The following is a 20,027-nucleotide window of genomic DNA, read 5'->3' as shown; positions in this document are numbered from 1 at the left end:
TTATTTATCCAATTTGCTAAGCAGCAAAGCCCTTTTGCTAAGCCCTTATTTTCCCATAGCCTTCAATTGTGATGTCCATTGCCTGACATTTTTGTCAAAAGTCTTTGGAAGTACACAAACAGAATGTCCAACACATCTCTCTCACCGACCCTCTATCACTGTGAAAAATCTTCACAGTTTGACATAATTTGCCTTTAACTCGGATTTAATTGGATACAATATGAAAACATGAAATTAGGGTTCAGCCTTACATGTGCTAGGGTCTTGAGGTGCAGTTGAAGGAATGGCTCATTGAATAATCTTACTGTTAACAGTTCATAAAGTATTAGCAGTGACCCTGAGGCCAGTTGTCAGATAACAGGATGAATCATCGGTGACATGTTAATTCCAGTTTGTCTCTTGGGTTTAGTATCACAAGAGGTTGGGGGAAATGGAACAGGTTTCCAATCAACTTGATAATAAAAACAGGAAATCATTAACATCTGCTTACAGTTTTTGATTCAAAATGGACCACGAAGCAAAATGAAATTAAAAGTTTGAGATTTACACTCTCAGCACTTGCCTTACAGTTTAGTTTAGTTTAGAGATACAGTGCGGAAACAGGCCCCGAGTCCATGCCGACCAGCGATCCCCGCACAGTAACACTATCCTACGCACACTAGGGACAATTTACAATTATACCAAGTCAATTCACCCACAAACCCTTACATCTTTGGAGTGTGGGAGGAAACTCATGCAGGTATGGGGAAAATGTAGAAACTCCATACAGACAAGCACCCGTGGTCAGGATCGAACCCGGGTCTCTGCCGCTGTAAAGCAACTCTACCGCTGCGCCACTGTGCTGCCCAACACAGTTACTACAGAAATCCATTGTGAGGTTCACAAATGTGGCCAGCACTGCCTTTCCCAATTATTCTTTATTTATCCCAGAGTTTGGCTGTGGTGCGGTGGGTTAGGTGATCTTGGCCAGAGGAAGAGAAGAGTCATTCCAGGATTCAGAACTCAGAAGTGTGATCAAACCCACAAATTAATGAACTCAAATCACTTCCATGGGAGTTTCCAAAGCCTGTACAGGTTTTGAATTCAAAAGCTAATATAGTTGTTTCTGGTCATCTGGGGAAAACCAACTGTGAGCCACAGTGGATTGACAGCCCAAATCTATCAAGTGCACTGGAAAGAGAGTCAATTAGCTGTTACTTACTAGCATATTCTTTACTAGTTGTTTGCTCACGGGCCAACACAACCTACAGAGAAACAAACAAAGCAGTCAGTTACACCCAAGCACAGAAATCTCCTCTGGGCAATACAGTCACATACAAATTCAACTGTAGGAAGGAACTGCAGATGCTTGTTTACACCGAAGAGAGACACAAAATGCTGGAATTACCCAGCGGGATAGGCAGTATCTCTGGATAGGAGGAACGGGTAACGTTTCGGGTCAAGGCCCTTCTTCAGACTCAGCGTCAGGGGAGAGGGAGTAACAGAGATAAGGAAGTGTAAGAGATCAAAAGAGACACAGATCAAGCAAAATGTAGCATAGACCATTGTTAGCTTGGAGAAGGTGAACTGAACTGGTCCCTAACCCATCTGCTGTGCTTGGGGTTACTGACTGTCTTCATGTATCCAGAATTATTGATCTGCCCTCAATGCCTGGGGTAAATTATCCACCTTTAGGGTCCAGGGTCACTGACGTATAAGATTATTAAGGGGTTGGACACGTTAGAGGCAGGAAACGTGTCCCCAATGTTGGGGGAGTCCAGAACAAGGGGGCCACAGTTTAAGAATAAGGGGTAGGCCATTTAGAACGGAGATGAGGAAAACCCTTTTCAGTCAGAGAGTTGTGAATCTGTGGAATTCTCTGCCTCAGAACGCAGTGGAGGCCAACTCTCTGAATGCATTCAAGAGAGAGCTAGATAGAGCTCTTAAGGATAGCAGAGTTAGGGGGTATGGGGAGAAGGCAGGAATGGGGTACTGATTGAGAATGATCAGCCATGATCACTTTGAATGGCGGTGCTGGCTCGAAGGGCCGAATGGCCTCCTTCTGCACCTATTGTCTATTGACTGATGTCCACGGTGCCCACAATCATTGATCCATGTGGTTACTTCTCTTTACTATTGAAAGTCCCCCCAGTTAAATCCCTGACCTGAAACACTATCTGTCATAGCTGGGACTTCCCTTAGCTATCATAACCTTTGTTTTAATGTTGCTATTATTAAGTGCTAAAACCTCAAGGTGAACACCCACACTTACAAATGGCTGAAGCATTCAGGGACACATCAGCTGTTGATAAGGGAGCAGGCGTTTGCATGTCTGTATTTTGATTTACAGTGAAGAAAATCTATATAGCATTCTTTTGTAGTCATTTGAATCCATGAAACACCCTTTAACAGAAACTTGTGCTGCTAAATTCCCTCCATTAATAAATGGTACTATGAATAGTTATCTCACTAAATATTCTCACCAAACGATTGTAATTCTAATGTGCTACAGGGAGCGATTAAAACCAGAAACAATGGTGCTTTGGAAAGGATTGAAGTCCTAGAATGGAGGTAGAAGGAATGCACGATTCATGGGTTCGAGCCAAAGCCAATTGTGTGCAGATGATATTCACTGATTTGTTTAGAGGCAAGGAAAAATCCCATAATAAATTACAAATGTATCATTGTTCACTCCTTTAGCCTGAAGCTTAGAATGCTTTGTATGTCAAAAGAAGCATTGATGTTTTTTTTTTAAAAAGTGATGTCGTTTTTGAGGATAACAATAATTGCAGCAGGATAAAGAAGACAATTAGGTAACTCAAATCCCAACAGCAGACCAACTCTCACTTCCTCTCAGGGAACAAAAATAAAAATGCTTGAAGAACCAGAGAAGCAACATTTGTGGATAGAGAGACAAAGTTTCGGGAACTAATCAGGAACTATTTTCTTTACTTCGAAGCAGGCGAGGGGGGGTGGGGGATTCGTCCGCAATCCACCCGCTCTCCCATGAAGTTTAGAAGAGTCGGGGATGACCTTATTCACTTGTACAAGATCTAACAGAGTAGAGTTTGGGACGCTTTCGCTTGTGAGTCACGAAAGAAATACAAATGCAAAATAAATTCTAAAACTGAGGTGCATAGACATTTTTTCTAAGAGAATTTCTGGAGTTCTCTGTCCCCAAAATGGTGAAGGCTAGATCAATAGACATATTTAAAGTGGAAGGATAAATATTTGAAAGATCAGGGAACTGAAGGTTATGGAGAAATGGTACTGAAAAGGAGGATCGAGCACAGATCAGTCGTGATCAGATTGAATGATGGGGCAGGCTTGAGGGGCCTGGTGACCTACTCCTGCTTCTATTTTTTCCTCCAGTTCCGAGCGTCCCTGACCCAAAACATTACCTATTTTTACTTTCCACAGGTTGAATTTCTGCAGCATTTACAGTTTTTGTTTCAGATTCCAGCATCTGCAATTTTATTTGCTTTCTACTTCCTGTAAGGGCTCAGTCATTACCTGACTGCATGAATCTATGATACAGGACCATTGCTGGAGTTTACTGTAGAAAAGGACCAATCTAGTTTGAATCACCTCACCATGGACATGAATGCCCTCCTGCCAGTTTCCAGAATAACTGATTGATCAATAGCACTTTAAAAAATTGAAGCAAGGACTCTTTCAAGCACTAGGTCTAAATCTACCCAATGAAACAATGTTACCAGCTAGAGAAGATACCTCATTTGTGTGTGGAAAAGAACTGCAGATGCTGGTTTAAATCAAAGATAGACACAAAATGCTGGAGTAACTCAGCGGGACAGGCAGCATCTCTGGAGAGAAGGAATGGGTGGCATTTCGGGTCGAGACAAAGATACCTCATTGTTTGGACTGCCATGGATTTTCCCAAGTTCAGGACATCTCCAGAGAGCAACAAACAAGCAAAATGTTGAAAAAAATGAGACTGAAATTTATAGCCAAAATTTCAAAAGGCCAGAATAGATTACATAATTCTGGCCAAGTGCTTCCCATGGAAAGAAGCCATAGTTAAGCAGCAATATTGATAATCTTGATGTATTATTATTATTATTAAAGTCTCATCAGTTGTGTGGACAAATAACTACACAAGTCAAATACAGTAACATTGTACTAAATACAATACAAATCATTGGTTAATTGTTGGTCTGAATACTAAGGGTGAAGAAAAACAAAGAAATTAAGAAAAGACTTGCAGCTGGAATAAAATGAAACCCAGAGCTTCTATAAGCAGATAAAACTGCATCTATGAAAAGGGAAAGTTAAATGGACTCAGAGAGCAAATAGATTACTTTTATCTGGTTAACTTTCACTGCAATTCTTCTAGCTCAAGTATGTTTGTGCTAAGGTGAGGATACCAAACTTGTACACAATATTCAAGGTGCAATCTCACCAATCTCACCAAACTCTATATAGATGGAGGCAGATATCTCTTCTTGTAACTCTTATTTCAATAAAGGCCAACATTTATCTTCCTGATTGTTTGCTGAATCTGTATGTGTACAAGAAAACCACGGTCCCTCTGAACACAAGCTTTGTACATCTTATCTGTTCTTTCTAATGGAGGAAGTGGGCTTGGCTGGAATCTTCCAGAATATTTTGCATTTATCAAGGATGCAGAGAAAGTCTCTGTTACAAATATATCAAAGATAATGCAGGAGATGGAAATGAAGAGGGAAGAGGTACAAGAAAGGCTGGCAGGAGCTTAAAGTATCCAAGTCACTTGATTCAGATAGCAAGCAGCCCAAGCTGATGTGTGAAGTAAGGTGGGAATTGCAGAAAAGGTGACCATGATGTTCCAATACCCTTGGATACAAGAATGGTGCCACACGAATTGAGGATATTGTACTTTAGACACTCATCGAAATGATGATATAAGGAAAACTGATCAGTTTAACAAGAGAGATAAGAAAGCTTTTAGACATGATAATCAGCATAACAATTATTGGTTACTTGGAGAAATCAGAAATGCTGACGTACAGCCAGTATGGTTTTATATATATCATATCATATATATACAGCCGGAAACAGGCCTTTTCGGCCCACCAAGTCCGTGCCGCCCAGCGATCCCCGTACATTAACACTATCCTACACCCACTAGGGACAATTTTTACATTTACCCAGCCAATTAACCTACATACCTGTACGTCTTTGGAGTGTGGGAGGAAACCGAAGATCTCGGAGAAAACCGACGCAGGTCACGGGGAGAACGTACAAACTCCTTACAGTGCAGCACCCGTAGTCAGGATCGAACCTGAGTCTCCGGCGCTGCATTCGCTGTAAAGCAGCAACTCTACCGCTGCGCTACCGTGCCGCCGTTAAAGACAAAACATTTTTTGTCAGATATATTTTGTTGAAGGCTTATCAAATATTGATTTAGGTGCTTGAATAGTGTGTTGAATTCTGGTTACCGCATTTTAGCAAGAATATAAAAATCTAAGACCGGCCTTAGAAAATGAAGCACTTAGAGTAACTGACAGGAATGAGGAAGTTACAAGGACAAAATGGAGATATCAGGGCTGTTTGTCTTGCAGGATACAAGATTGAGACAAATGAAAATGCGGTGCAGAATTGTGATAGATTGGTTTGGGCAGGTAGAGAAAAACAATTTATTTTTAGCCAATCTATGGGACACAGAATTTACCTGAATGTAAAAAAAATCCAGAGGTATTTTTGTTTTAAACACAGAATGTGGTTACAACCTGGGCTGAAAATGCATCCAAAGGAGATTCAATTGCAGTTTTCATAAAGGAATTAGGTCAATATTTGAAGGCAAGAAAATTCTAGGGTTTTGTAGAAAGCAAGGGAATGAGATTAAATGCATTGTGCTACAAATAGCTGAGCTGACTCAAGGCAGCAAAAGTCTCTTGATTGCAATGATGAATACTGTGCCTTCTCTCAGCGCTGAGCCGAGGTGTCAGAATACAATCAGTGTCAATACCTGGAGCAACATTTGAATTCATAATCTCCTGACTCAGATGTTAGTGTTGTGAATTTTCAAATGATCCAGTCTAAACTGCGGACAAGGCACACTTTTACAATGTATCTGCTACTTTTTCGAGTTACGAGTAACATATAATCTGCTTTTCCATTCACCGATGCAGAATGAACTGGACATAGATAACCCCTTAGCTTTTAACAATGGAAATATGATTAGCTTCGATAAGAATGAGAATGAACGCAGGCAAGTTTTCATATAAACAAGAGTTCGGCCTTTTTAAAGACACAGCAATCTACAAATAAAAGTTGAAGATACTTACTGTTGAGAATGCTCCCTCGCCCAGAATTTTGCCAAACTTGAAATCCTCTGGCCGCTTTTTCCGTGGTTGCTGAGTGTGGCCAGGTGCCGGCTGCCGTTGGGTCGGCACCACGGGCTGCTGCCGTTGCCCTGCGTGCCCTGGTAAAGAGCCCACCACTGGGCCAGTATCACCTGCGCTGCTGTCCATGGTGGCACCAGAGACCGATGGTCGCACGCTGGAGTCTGGTTGATTCCTTACCATGGATGGAGATGGGCAAGAGCAAAGGACTACACTCGACTGAATGGGAACATCATACTGCAAAACAAAGCAAAAAGGAAAAAAAAAAGCTCCATTAAAAATCATACAAAAAAACACCAAAACAATTCAAGACATGGGAAATTAATCGAGGCAGCTGCATATATTATGTGCATTTTTACACAATCCAAGTGAGAGAATGAGAAACAACCACCATATAACCAGGCACAAGATGTCCTATGACACAGGTTATTTTATAATACAGGAAAGTCATTAAAAAATTGCTCAGAACTGGATTCCTCACCTAACACAAGGTAGAATGCATCATATTTAAACAGTGCAGCTGGATTACTGTGACCTGCAGGACCGTGGAGCAAGTGGAAGAAGGGAAGAGGTCAAACAACTCTTTCTCTGTCATCTGAGAATCTTGGATAGCTTCCTTCAGTGTTGTAAGTTTTCTACAATTCTATGGGAACATGACCCCCTTAACTGCAAACATTACTCATGCACCCAAGGGAGGGGAGGGCTGTCAAGCACACAGGAGGGAGAAAGGGAAATTCACTCTCTACGCGATGGGAAAGGGAACAGTAAATTTCAGAATGAGTGCGTTCCAACAATGTTCCTTTCTCCTGCAGAGGTTGGCGGGGAATGGAGTTGGACTCAATATACTTCTATTGTCCATTTCGCCACTTCTCTTGAGATTCAATGACATATAATTAGATCAATTCCTGAACTAGACTAACATCAAGATTCCAACCATAATTTGGGAAAGAATCATAATCAGTCAGAATTACAGGCTCACATACACAGAAATGTCGACCATGTCAACACCAACCTTTTTGCCCATCTATACTAAGCCCATTTGCTCACAGTAAGTCCTTAGCCTTCTCGGCATTGCCTATTCTTCAGTCTGAAGAAGGGTCTCGACCCGAAACGTCACCCATTCCTTCTCTCCCGAGATGCTGCCTGACCTGCTGAGTTACTCCAGCATTTTGTGAATAAATCGATTTGTACCAGCATCTGCAGTTATTTTCTTATATTGCCTATTCAAGTGCTTGTCTAAATGCCTCTCAAACATAATAATCTATCTGATATGACCATATCCACTGGAAACATGTTCCAGATATCAACCAAACTGTGAAAAGATATCCCCCCTCAGGTTTCCTTCAAAGCACCTTCCCCTCACCGTAAACTATGCCCTCTTGTTTCTCATATCCCTAACATGGGGAAAAAAAAGATTCAAGTCAAGTCAGCCAAGAAACATCACCTATTCCTTTTCTCCAGGGATGCTGCCTGGCCCACTGAGTTACTTCACCATTTTGTGCCTATCTTCAAGTCAAGTCGTTTATTGTCAATATGCACAAGTACAGTGAGGTACAGCTACGATGAAAATCTTGCTTGAAGCAGCATCATCGTCACAAATACTCAGACAACACACAAAAATATCAATCACACAAACATTCTGCAAGACAGTGAAAATAAAAAAAGCACAAAAAAATTAGGGGGGAAAAGTCCGTGCAGTGCAAGAGGTGGTCATAGTGTTCAGCTGCCAGGGTAGGAATACAGTTGTGCAAGGTCACTTCAAGAACCTGATGGTTGTAGGAAAGTAGGGCAGAAGCTCCCAGAGCACCGTGGCCTATAAGAGGCATCCACCGAGCCAGTCCCCTGTGACCAAACACAGTGGATCGCAGCCTAGCAGGAAAAGCCGCCAAGCTAACTCGTGCTCGGAGAACTGCAGCCTGGAAGGGCGAGCCCACTGAGCTGACCTGTGCTCATCCCCCGAAGACCAGAGACCGGGAGGATGGAGCCAGTGACAACGACGGATGAGACCAGCGAGGAACAAAGCCGGTAGGAGGAGAGGGAACTGGTTTCTGGTCTACCACGCCCTCAAGGTCGGCGGTGGGGGTGTACCCCCAGGGCACAAAGGTGGACGGGCAAGGAGAGGGACGTCAGTTCACAGGTCGACCCGCACATCCAGGGGAAGGCGACGGCTGGAGACCCGCAGCAGCCTGGGGCTTGCCTAGAATGGGCACCGCTAATAATACCAAGAGCAGGGACTGGACTTTGAAAATAGCGGCAAAATATGCGCCTTTTGCATGCAGGGTCAGTAGACTATTTCTGTATAATTTGCTCATCTGTGGTGTGTTTAGATAATGCAATACTCTACTGGACTGTTTGTAAGAAAATAATTTCACTTTGTGTTTGCACTTCGCAGGTGTGACAGTAAAAGCATCATTGAACCCATTGAGCTGTCCTTGAATCTGGTGGCACAAGACGTCTGGTTTCTGTACCTCCTACCTGATGGTAACAGCAAGAAACACACAGCCTGGATGGTGGGGATCCTTACTGATAGATGTCGCCTTTTTGAGGTAACAACTCATGTAGATGCTGTGGTACCTCATATAGCTGCTTTTCAATGTGGGGACAGGTGTACCCCGTGATGGACTGGGCGGTCTCTCCATCTCGCTGCAGCCTCCAGTTCCCGTGCGTTGGAATTGCCATGCCAAACCACGATACAACCAGTTAGGATGCATCATGGCCCGGTATGGTTGTACTCTACATTCTTACAAGTTTGTTACAGTATTCGGTGACATGCCAAAACTCTAAACTTCTAAGGAAGAAGAGGCGCTTGAGATTCTGACCATCTACCCTATCCATCCCCCTTATAATATGAACTCAGATCAGTCAATTGTAGAATTGAAACGAAAAGCAATTGCGAGCAGGAAGTTAGTGTACTGCATGAGGAAAAAGGTGCTAAACCTTATATGCAGATTACAGTAATCCACCCACTCACCACCTCCATCCGAAAACTCAACTTGAAAGTGAATCATGTTGGAAGCATAAAGAAGATGCATGCATAATTGATTTTTTTTTTTCATTCTCCTTTGTCAATAACACTGCTGTTGGCAGACTGAATTGAACCCAGGACATTGAATGGGGCGTGCTGCAGATTTGGCATGGCTCCCTAACCTGGAGAGATGGTCTTCATTTTATTCTGATAACCACATATGCTACGATCACCCTGGACATGAGAACAACAGCCAAAAACACCATCAGGGAGATTGCTTTGTTTTTATTCTGGTAACCACACATGCTGCAAATACCTTGTGGACAGGAAAACAACAGCCAAATAAACCGCCTGGGGCTGATGGTTGTAGCTTTAATTATCTGCAGAACAGTGAATTCATTGCACTGCTCAGCCATTAGGAGGAGCTCCTGTATTATTTATACATTTTAACAAGGAGGACTGCAGATGCTGTATCCTGGAGCAAAACAACAACAAACAGCTGGAGAGATTCAAAGGGGGAAGCAGCATCTGTGGGGGGAATGGAAATGTTGATGGTTCAGGTTGAGACCTTGCTTTATTTAGGACACTGATCCCGATGCAGGGTTTCAACCCAAAACATCAAAAAACCCTTTCCCTCCACAGATGCCACACATCCTCTAGGTTGAGCTCCTTCAGTAGTCTGTTTCTGGTTCCATTTTAACCAATCTGAATCTGCACTGAAGCAATGATAAAATCTGGTCCCTCTCACCTCTTAGGCCTGGACATGCACCCACTGGGCTAGATCTGAATGCCAACGAGCCAAGAAATCGGAGGACTACACTTTTTCAAGTCATCGATTAGAAAAGTGGGCTTGAATCTATAAACCAAGGCAACATAGATAACATAAGATCTGTTGCTTTGATCAGTTGTTTTCACACCATCCCCTTCCATATCTCTAGTTTCCCTCTCCCCTGACTCTCAGTCTGAAGACCCGAAACATCACCCATTCTTTCTCTCTAGAGATGCTGCCTGTCCTGCTGAGTTACTCCAGCATTTGTGTATATCTTTGGTGTAAACCAGCATCTGCAGTTCCTTCCTACACATAAGATAATTCATATATTTTTTACTGTTCTCCAGCACCTCAAATAACCAGACAAGGAAGAATATTGAAGATGGCCAGCATTTCATACCACACCCCCTTTCAAATCATTTCGTGAATCAGCCCAGTTGCTGTTTTGTACTAAAAAAGTGGATGTTTCTACTGAACAAAAGTAGTATCTGGTACTTTCCACTATATGTTTTAAACAACAATTTTAGTCTTAGCAATCTACATACGACACAGAAACTTTGCAGGTTTCTTCCCTAGGATCACACTGAAGCCAGTGAAACATGTTGAGTGAATTCAATACCAAATACTACAACGATTGCCTCTTTTCTCACTAGAATGTGAGAAAATGGAACCAATATGTCTCACAATAAAAACGTTATTTATTTATTTATTTATCCGAAGAAGGGCCTCGACCCGAAACGTCACCCATTCCCTCTCTCCGAGATGCTGCCTGACCTGCTGAGTTACTCCAGCATTTTGTGATACCTGCGATTTGTACCAGCATCTGCAGTTATTTTCCTACAATAAATACTTTAATTTGGAAAAATTAGCCTCATGGAACACTAATAAATATTCTCGGGACAAAGGAAACAGAAATAAATTCATCCACATAAACTACTTGTGTCAGATCACAGACAGTGCAAACCCATTTTAAACTGCATTTATGTGTAAGAAGGAACTGCAGAAGCTGGTTTAAACTGCATTTATAACTTGTTTAAAACGTGCTATCCAATCATTCAATACTATACATGACACAATCAAGTCAGAAACACGTACAACGGGTCGAGCAAAGAAAAATATATCAGAATGCAAAAAATAGTTTTTTAGTATTGTAGTACAGTTAGAAATACTGATAGATTTTCAAGTGGAAATGAGATCTAAGAGAGTGGAGCGATTTAAAAGGGGGGCACAGTGGCACTTGCGGTAAAGCTGCTGCCTTTGAGCACCACAGACCCGGGTTCGATCCTGACCACGGATGCTGTCTGTATGGAGTTTGTAGTTATCCCTGTGACTGTGTGGCTTTCTCTGGGTGCTGCAGTTTCCCCCCCACACTCCAATAAGACATACAGATTTCTAGGTTAATTGGTTTAGGTACGATTGTAAACTTGTACCTAGTGTGCAGGATAGTGTTAGTGTAGGGGGTGATCGCTGGTTGGCGCAGACTCAGTGTGTCGAAGGGCCTGTTTCCACGCTGTATCTCTAAAGTCTAAAGTAAAGTTTAGTCTAAAGTTTGTATTGGATGATAGTAGATCTTCTTTTGGGACCAGCACACAAAGAGTCGCCATGCTTCGGGTGCATCGTGCGTCATGGATTGACTGGGGAAACATGGGTTGACTACATCAATAAGATAAAATAGTTTCTTTGAATATGCCTTTGAACAAGATAGATCAATATCAACCACCTAATTCCTTGGGGGGGGGGAGACGACCTAATTAATCACATCCCTGGAATAATTATCACTCGCGTGCAAAATTAAATCCTCTAATCGTTCCATAATGGGGTATCAAAAATTGAACATGGTCCTATGGAATTGCCCAAGGACAATTTCTTTCCCTTTATATTCCCAACCACTTCCCAATATTTACCTGGAAAGGTACATGAAGCAACTTGGGAATCCTACCTGCCATCTATGGAATACCTTTGTATTTAATGTATGAACACTATCCCAGCAGTTTCACGGGTAAACATGGCTACTGAAAGCCAATAATATTCCACAAAGACCAATGTTCTAAGTATTTATTCACCAAAACTCCATCCTCCCCGATCCTGATCGCTCTATCTTTTGATCTAACCCTTTTCTACATAAGCCCAGGTTTCAATATTCTTTGTTCTAAACAGCAGGTGGGTTTCTCACCAGCCTCCTGCAAACTCAAATCCGCAAGCTCAAATCTATGCTATTTGTTTGACTGGACAAGCTCACCAACTTGGATGCACTGGGTTACTTCCAACGGTACTATCCTTTATCCTTAAATCTTAGCGAAAGGTGTGTAGCTTAGGAACACCAAAATGTCACCTGTGCTGGGATTGCATATCCGGAGGCAGGCTCTTTAACAACTTTAACTTCTGTGCTTTTTGGTTAAGTCTTGCACATGGTCATTTGAAAATTAAACGTTTTTTTTACGACTTAAGCTTCTTGCATCTCTGGCTCATACAACATAATCTGTGTCCATTTATGGTCGGTATTGCGTCTCTCCGTCATTGTTATGTGCCTCCCATACAACAAAACTTGTTTTGCAGTGTGCAAAACTTGACCCGCTGAGTTACTCCAGCATTTTGTGTCTACCTTTGCAGAGAGATAGTCATTTATGACATTTATATTAGTGAGAGCTTGCTGGCTCAAACTGGCGGTCATCACAGGAGTGGCTGTGCCTCAAAAACAAGTACCCAATTGGCTGTGAAGCAGGTCGAGCTGACCCAAAGTCATGAAAGGCACCATACAAGTGCAAGTTGTTTCTCTTTTGCTTACGGGATTCTTACACTTTACTCTGGGGCTCGTTATCTTTCAGTGATGGAAGTTAAATGTGTGAAATGGGCTACAGAATTATTTCAAACAATCTGAAACTTGCAACCCACTTTTGGCTGGGTGTGAAATGAAACCTCCTCTCTCTCGGGATGTTAGTCTCATTTTCATTCTTTCTACAAAGTGATAACTCAATCCTGACAGAAATAAGATCTTGTTGAATGACTCAGTACAATCTCCACCCATTGCTATTTTCGTTATTTCTTGATAGTTAAAATATATGTCAGTGGCATTTAACTCTTTACTTGCATTATAAAATCAGACTTTTATAAAAACAAAACTTGCTACTACAAAGCCATGTGACTGCAACTACTACGTTCAAAATTTTAGAATTACTTTAAGCTGTCCAATATTACTGAATAAAAGTCATGCTCCTAGAAATGATAAGTCATTAGCCATAGCTCATTTGATAACACATGGTTCCAAACATCTGAACACAAGACATAACGAACACCAATTAATTGCTGAAGGAGTACTGCACTGACAGAGATGTATTTATTTTGGATGGGACAGGCAGCATCTCTGGAACAAAGAAATGGGTGACGTTTTGTGTCGAGACCCTTCTTCAGACTGAAGAATTTTGTGTCTGCATTTTGTGTCTATCTTTGGTTTAAACCAGCAACTGCAGTTCCTTCTTACATTTTTTTTTTGTATGATGAGAAAACCAATAGTTCATCATCTTTCTCATATGGACATTAAAAAAATCCCATTACACATTTTTGAAGAGCAAAGTTATTGAAGGAGTCCTGGTCAACATATACCACTTAATATAGAATATCTTGAAATAATCACATTGCTAACAATAGTATAATCATCACTGAAATAATCACATAACTAAAAACAAGCTAAATGTTTCCACTGTTTAGGAAAGAACTGCAGATGTTGGTTTAAATCTAAGGTAGACACAAAATTCTGGAGTAACTCAGCGGGACAGGCAGCATCTCTGGAGAAGGAATGGGTGACGTTTTGGGTCAAAACCCTTCTTCAGACTGAAGAAGGGTCTCGACCCGAAACATCACCCATTCTTTCTCTCCAGAGATGCTGCCTGGCCCGCTGAGTTACTCCAGCATTTTGTGTCTACCTTAAATGTTTCCACTCGAGGGAGAGTCTTAAGACTAGAGGCCATAGCGTCAGAATTAAAGGACGTTCTCTTAGGAAGGAGATGAGGAGAAATTTCTTTAGTCAGAGGGTGGAGAATCTGTGGAATTCTTTGCCACTGAAGGCTGTGGAGGCCAAGTCAGTGAATATTTTCAAGACAGAGATAGATTCTTGATTAGTACAGGTGTCAGAGGTTATGGGAAGAAGGCAGGAGAATAGGGTTAGGAGGCGCTCCCTCCTAACCCCATTAGTGTTTTTACTGGGATTAGATTGATAGGACACTTTAAATTCAGGAAATCGTATCTGCATTGGAGGCATTACAGTCAATTCACAAGTGTGATTTCTGGAGAAAAGGGTTTGATGTGTGAAAAAAGATTGATCAGGTTTATGTTGGATGCATAAGTGGATAATGGTCAGCACGAACTCGATGGGCAAAATGGCCTGTTACAATGCTCTCTCTCTCCAAGGCTTCATGGATGAAATTTGACAACTTAAAGGGTATTTTCTCAAAGATGGTGATAGTCCATCAAGGCTTGTGTGTGAACGTGTTATATTGTGATGAAACACTTCTCACCAAAATAAATTGGTCATTAGTGTACTTCCATGGATAAGGAACCAAGTAGCGAGTCGCATTATCAACAAAAATCTGCTTTCACCAATTTTTTTCTCCTTTTATTAAAATATTAATTCCTCTCTAGATTATAATCCCAGAGCCACTGGCATTCAGTGCTAAACTGCTCTAAACAATGTCTTTAAAACAATGACAGTCACATGAAACTATCAATCAAATACATTCACAACCAAGCCAACCCCTGTCTTTTTATCTGCATGATCTCATTTCTTTAAGGAGGTCAGGAATGGAAGATAGGATCTGGCTGATGCTCTGCCTTAATCTAGCATCCCTGTTGTGGATCTGCTAGAAATTAGTTACTGCAGATAACAGACCAAGAATTTAAACTGCCTCCTCCGACAGCAAACATTATGTGGCATAATTTCCAAAGTTGCTTCAATACACTATTTGCCCTTTAGAAAATTACAATTCGTTATTATGAATGCAATCCCAGAAGTAAATGATTCCCACATTATTATTGACCATACTTTCAGAGTGCTTGACTGCTACTCAGTAATTGCAATGTTCTCGAAGCAAGTCAAAGTTAATATAGAAATGCAAGTCTTATTGATAAATTAAAAATAAGACAATTAATGGATACGTAATTGCATTAAAGGTTGTACAAATATCAGCTGACAAAATGGTACGGCGAGGAAAGGGGATTTTTTTCATTGCTGTTGAGTGCTTTAGTAGAGGAACTGTTACAAGACTCAGATATTCACGGACAGTAAAACTCATTCAGTAACCAAAATCAACTCATAAGTTTAAGGACATTTATAAATTAAGCACATTTAAAGTATTTCAAATAATTTGGCAAAAAGTGAACTACATGAAATCTACCACTCTCCCCTGCTGCCATTCTTTTCCAAACAAATAGTTCAACAGGTAAGTCTCTCAGTGTAACTGCTGGAGAACTGTAGGACATCAGTATGCCAATGTTGAACTCTAATGAAAAATCCAACTTACGGTACAGTGAAAATGATCTCTCATGAAGTACTGGACTTGGACATCTAAGTAGCTCTCAAAAGTGTTTCAATTTGACAATAAGCCTTCCAAAATGTTGTGTACCACTGTTCTGCAATATTGCCTTCAGCCACAGAATATTTAGGCATTGATTTCATACCAAAAAAAAACTTTCAGAAACAGGTGGCAGTTTATTTTTTACACATTGTTGACGCCTGAATCAATACAAACTGCTGCGAGTCCAATTATTTCTTGTGCAAGAAAATAAGTTTATTTCATCGCTGCCAACCTTTTGTTAGATATTACCGAAATATGCTTCCCACGAACCTTGTGGAAAGGAAATTTAAGGAACAGATTTATTACTATAATTCATAGAACGTTCTTTGTTGCTGGATCAAAAGATGTGAAAAAATGTCAGGATTTGGATGGGCTGTGATCAGTTCAGATATTCATGAAATGAGAAAGTCTAAACAAGGTTGCCAAATCATTTCAGAATAGCTTTAAGATCAAGTACAAAAAATTCTCACACCTGTACAATATCAACAAGGTTCTCAGCCATGGTAAGCAAGGGAAGGCTGAAGGAATTGTAATGTTTTTTAAGGGTGGTTGGAATCATGAAAAAGCCTCTGAATGCAAAGTTTCACCAAAACTGTGAAAATCATTCACTCTCCCAAACTTCATGAAGGAAAATAAGTTGGATCAGGGTTCAGGAAAAAGCACACTTTGCATTGTGCAATATACTACCTGGAAGGCCCATCCATTTCCACAAACAGAAAGGTGATCCGTGTACTACCAACAGCAGCTGGAAGCTGATTACATAAAATAAATAATTCATATCCTTTTCTTATCTGCAAAATCACAGTTAACATGAGTTTATTTCCTCCAGGATTGAGAACTTTTTTTAATCAGTAAATTTGTTTGCACTCATTAACCCATGAAGAATTATTAATGTTACACACCAAATCAAAAAGGGTTACAAGTTACTGAATTTCGAGAAGCTGGCAATTTAATGATTCAGTATCTCTTCATAAAAGATTGTACACTACTACATGTGGGTCTTTCCCAGGTCTTGCATCAAAACAATGCTCAAGTTGTATGAATATATACATATCCTTTTAGCAGCGTCATGCTATATGACTCCTATATTGGATCATTTACACAACTAATTCCTCACAGTTGCAGTCTTCATCTTTACAATTCACTTATTCAAACATTTAAAGGATCGTAAAGATCTGCAATAGAATAAATGATAAAGGTAACATATGTCAGCAGCTTTGAATGTTTCCCTAACCGACAGCAGCAAAAAAAGTGAACCATTTGCCCTGAGAGAAAGCCACATTAATTAGATAACAATTTGTGATCAAGTCATTACAACTCAGTTCTTGGAAAACATGACTAATCCCAAAATGGTTCGAAACAGACAAGGAACAAAATTCCAAGCACAAAAGGCAAATCAAGGGGGATGGGGATGTAGAAGATGGAATACAAAGTGATAAAACCACAAATTGATGATGGGAAAATCTATTTGGTACTGATAGTTATAGATTAAATATTGGCTGATGCACCAAGGAAACCTGCACTGTTTGTTGACGGAATAGGGCCTATTAAGGACCAAAAGAATAACTTTTATGTGGAGGTAGAGAATGGAGGCAAGATTTTAATGAATATGACACAAAGTGTCTGAGTAACTCAGCGGGTCAGGCAAGATTTCTGGCGAACATGGATCAGGTCGGGACCCTTCTTCAGACTCATCTGCAGTTCCTTATTTCTATTTCTTAATGTTTTGTGGCTTCCTCACAAAAGAGGGGGACAATGTGACGTTATAACTATAAATAATATTTGATGGGATTACTGTATTGACTGTAAATAAATGAAACATCGCCGATGTTTATACAAAAGCTATGTTCAAAATTTTCGATGGGATATTTTACTTCTATGGCAAAACATTTGATTTTGTTAGAAAAGTGTGAATTTGTGGTCGGCCAGAGGTGCAATACCTCAGCACCAACTCCTAACGTGAAACTAACTGCTTCAATCATGCCAATCCATTTACTCACAATTACCTACTCTTCTCTGAACTTGCAACACTCCACCATCACTACCAATATCAACATTATCATCCAACTGTTGCTGTTTGGCAAACTGATCTCTGCTTCGTCAATGCTGAACATCAGCATTTGATACCAACCGCTTCACACCTCCTTTTGAGACCATGACTGATCATAGAACACTGGGCTACTTTTTTCTGAGAGCCATTGAACTAAATTTTACTTTCCGCAGCCTCCAGCAGCAGTCCCTCAACCACACTTTTGTCTCCTCCCTCGGATTCAAAAGCAAGCATGCCGCCGGTACACCAAACATTTCAGTAAGCTGTCCCATTTCTTCTCTCCCCACGTCCAGTGCATTCCCACCGACACCTTAAGTCTGAAGAAAGGTGTCGACCCGAAATGTCACCCATTCCTTCTCTCCAGAGATGCTGCCTGTCCCTTCACTTCAGTTTTTTGCGTTTATCTTCGGTTTAAACCAGCGTCTGCAGTTCCTTCCCACACCTTAACTTTATTCATTTCATTTCCTGCAACCACATCGTCATCTCTTCACCCACCCATATCAAAGACAGGCTTCCACTTGTCCATATCTCACACCCCACTGGCCTCCACATTCAATACTTCATCCTGTGATTTCCGAGAACTCCAACTGGTTGCCCCACCGCACGTATCTTCGCATTTTGTCATTGTTCAGCACCCAAAGGGATCATCCCCTCTGACAATTGATCATCTCCACCCAGGGTCCAAGCCTGCATTCTACACGAAACAAAAAATGACTTATATTTCCAATTTAGTATTCTGCATTCCATGCTCACGAGGTGATCTCCTCCACGTTCAGAAACCAAATGCAGATTGGGCGACTGCTCGGAGGACCTTCATTTAAACTGACTCCTGAACTTCTAGTTGCCTTCGCCTTATTCCTTTTTCAGTATTTGCGCATCATCGTGACAGGCAGCAATATTGCATATCCCAGGCTGTCCTTGAGTAGGCGATGGTGTCACCTTGGTGAATCACTGTTTTTGGGAAGGGTTTTCAGAATTGACAAATGTTGATATATTTTCCAAGAGGGGATTCTATGTAACTCGGACGAGAACTTGCAGCTGATGGTGTCGCCATGTGCCTGCTGCCCTTGCTGCAAGTGAAACCTTTGTCGTTGCTAGCAAATGCTGCAATTTTGGGAGATGCCCAAGCAAGTGACATTTTGTACCATTATGTACCATAGCAGATTGTTATGGTACATACTTTAGTCGCTGTGCCTCAGTATAGTTGAGAATGAACGTTTAAAGTGGAAGGTGGGATAACAATTAAACAGGCTGCTTTGTCCTAGATTGCATTAAGCTTCTTGGAAGCTGCACTCATCCAGGAAAGTGGAAAGTATTCCACTTTGCCCCCAGCTTGTGCCTTGGAGACAGGAGTTTAGGAGTCAGTCACTCATTTCTGGATATTCATCCTCTGACCTGGTTTATTTGTCATGGTATGTAAGTTGTTGATCTTGGTGAGTTTCTGGTCAATGACGACCACCAGGAGGACATTGTCTAATTGAATGCCATTGAGTGTCAAGGGTAGATAGTGAGACTTTTCCTGGCTAAGACTTTAATCGCCAGACATTTTGTTAAGGGTAGTAATAAGTTAGTCATACAGCACATAACTTCAGGCCTACTGCATCTATCCTCTTCCATTTACCCACATCTTAAACCTTTCCTATCCATGTATCCGTCTAAATGTCCTTTAAATGGTGTTATTGTACCTGCCTCAACTACCTCCTCTGGCAGCATGTTCCATATACCCACCATCCACTGTGTGAAAAGGTTGTCCTTCGGATTCCTATCAAATCTTTCCCCTCGCACCTTAAACTTATGCCCTCTAGTTCTTTATTCCCCTACCCTGGGCAGAAGACTGGTACATTCACCCTGTACATTTCCCCCAGAATTTTACACACCTCTGTAAGATCACCCTTCTGCCAAAGAATCAAATCCCTGCCTCTCTCTGCAGCTCATTCCCTCGAGACCAGGCAACATTCTCGTAAATCTTTTCGGCACTCTTAAAAATGTCACTCAACTTAGTGGCATTTTTCCTAAAGCAGGGTGACCAAAATTGAACACACCATTCCAAGTGCAGTCTCACCGTTGCATTGTACAACTGTAAAATAATGTTCCAACTTCTATTCTAATTTCCATGACTGAAGGTCAGTGTGGCAAAAGCCTTCTTCACCACCCTACCTACCAATGATGCCACTTTCAGGGAACTATGTACTTGTACTCCCAGATTCCTCTTCTCTCCAGCATTCTCCAGGACTCTACCATTCACTGTGAAGGTCCTGCCCTGGTTTGACTTTGTAAAAATGCAACATCTCACATGTTTCTGAATTAAACTCCATCAGTCATTCCTTGGCCCACTTGCCCAGTTGAAGAAGAT

General features: G+C 41.2%; 1 protein-coding gene across 2 annotated transcripts in view; it reads right to left on the bottom strand.

Annotated features, from left to right (window-relative positions):
- LOC144603940 (3-phosphoinositide-dependent protein kinase 1-like) overlaps positions 1-20,027 on the bottom strand; it is a 78,434-nt gene that overhangs the window by 19,811 nt on the left and 38,596 nt on the right. For both annotated transcript variants that reach the window (XM_078417785.1, XM_078417783.1), the window contains exons 2-3: positions 6,267-6,560; positions 1,202-1,244 (exon numbers count right to left, since the gene is read on the bottom strand). In XM_078417785.1, coding sequence (XP_078273911.1) covers positions 1,202-1,244; positions 6,267-6,506 — 283 coding nt within the window. In that variant the 5' untranslated portion in view covers positions 6,507-6,560. The remainder of the gene's footprint in view (positions 1-1,201; positions 1,245-6,266; positions 6,561-20,027) is intronic.

Source organism: Rhinoraja longicauda, chromosome 21 (assembly GCF_053455715.1).
Source record: "Rhinoraja longicauda isolate Sanriku21f chromosome 21, sRhiLon1.1, whole genome shotgun sequence".
In the NCBI taxonomy this organism is placed as follows: domain Eukaryota; kingdom Metazoa; phylum Chordata; class Chondrichthyes; order Rajiformes; family Arhynchobatidae; genus Rhinoraja; species Rhinoraja longicauda.
This window is presented reverse-complemented; position numbering and strand designations above follow the sequence as displayed.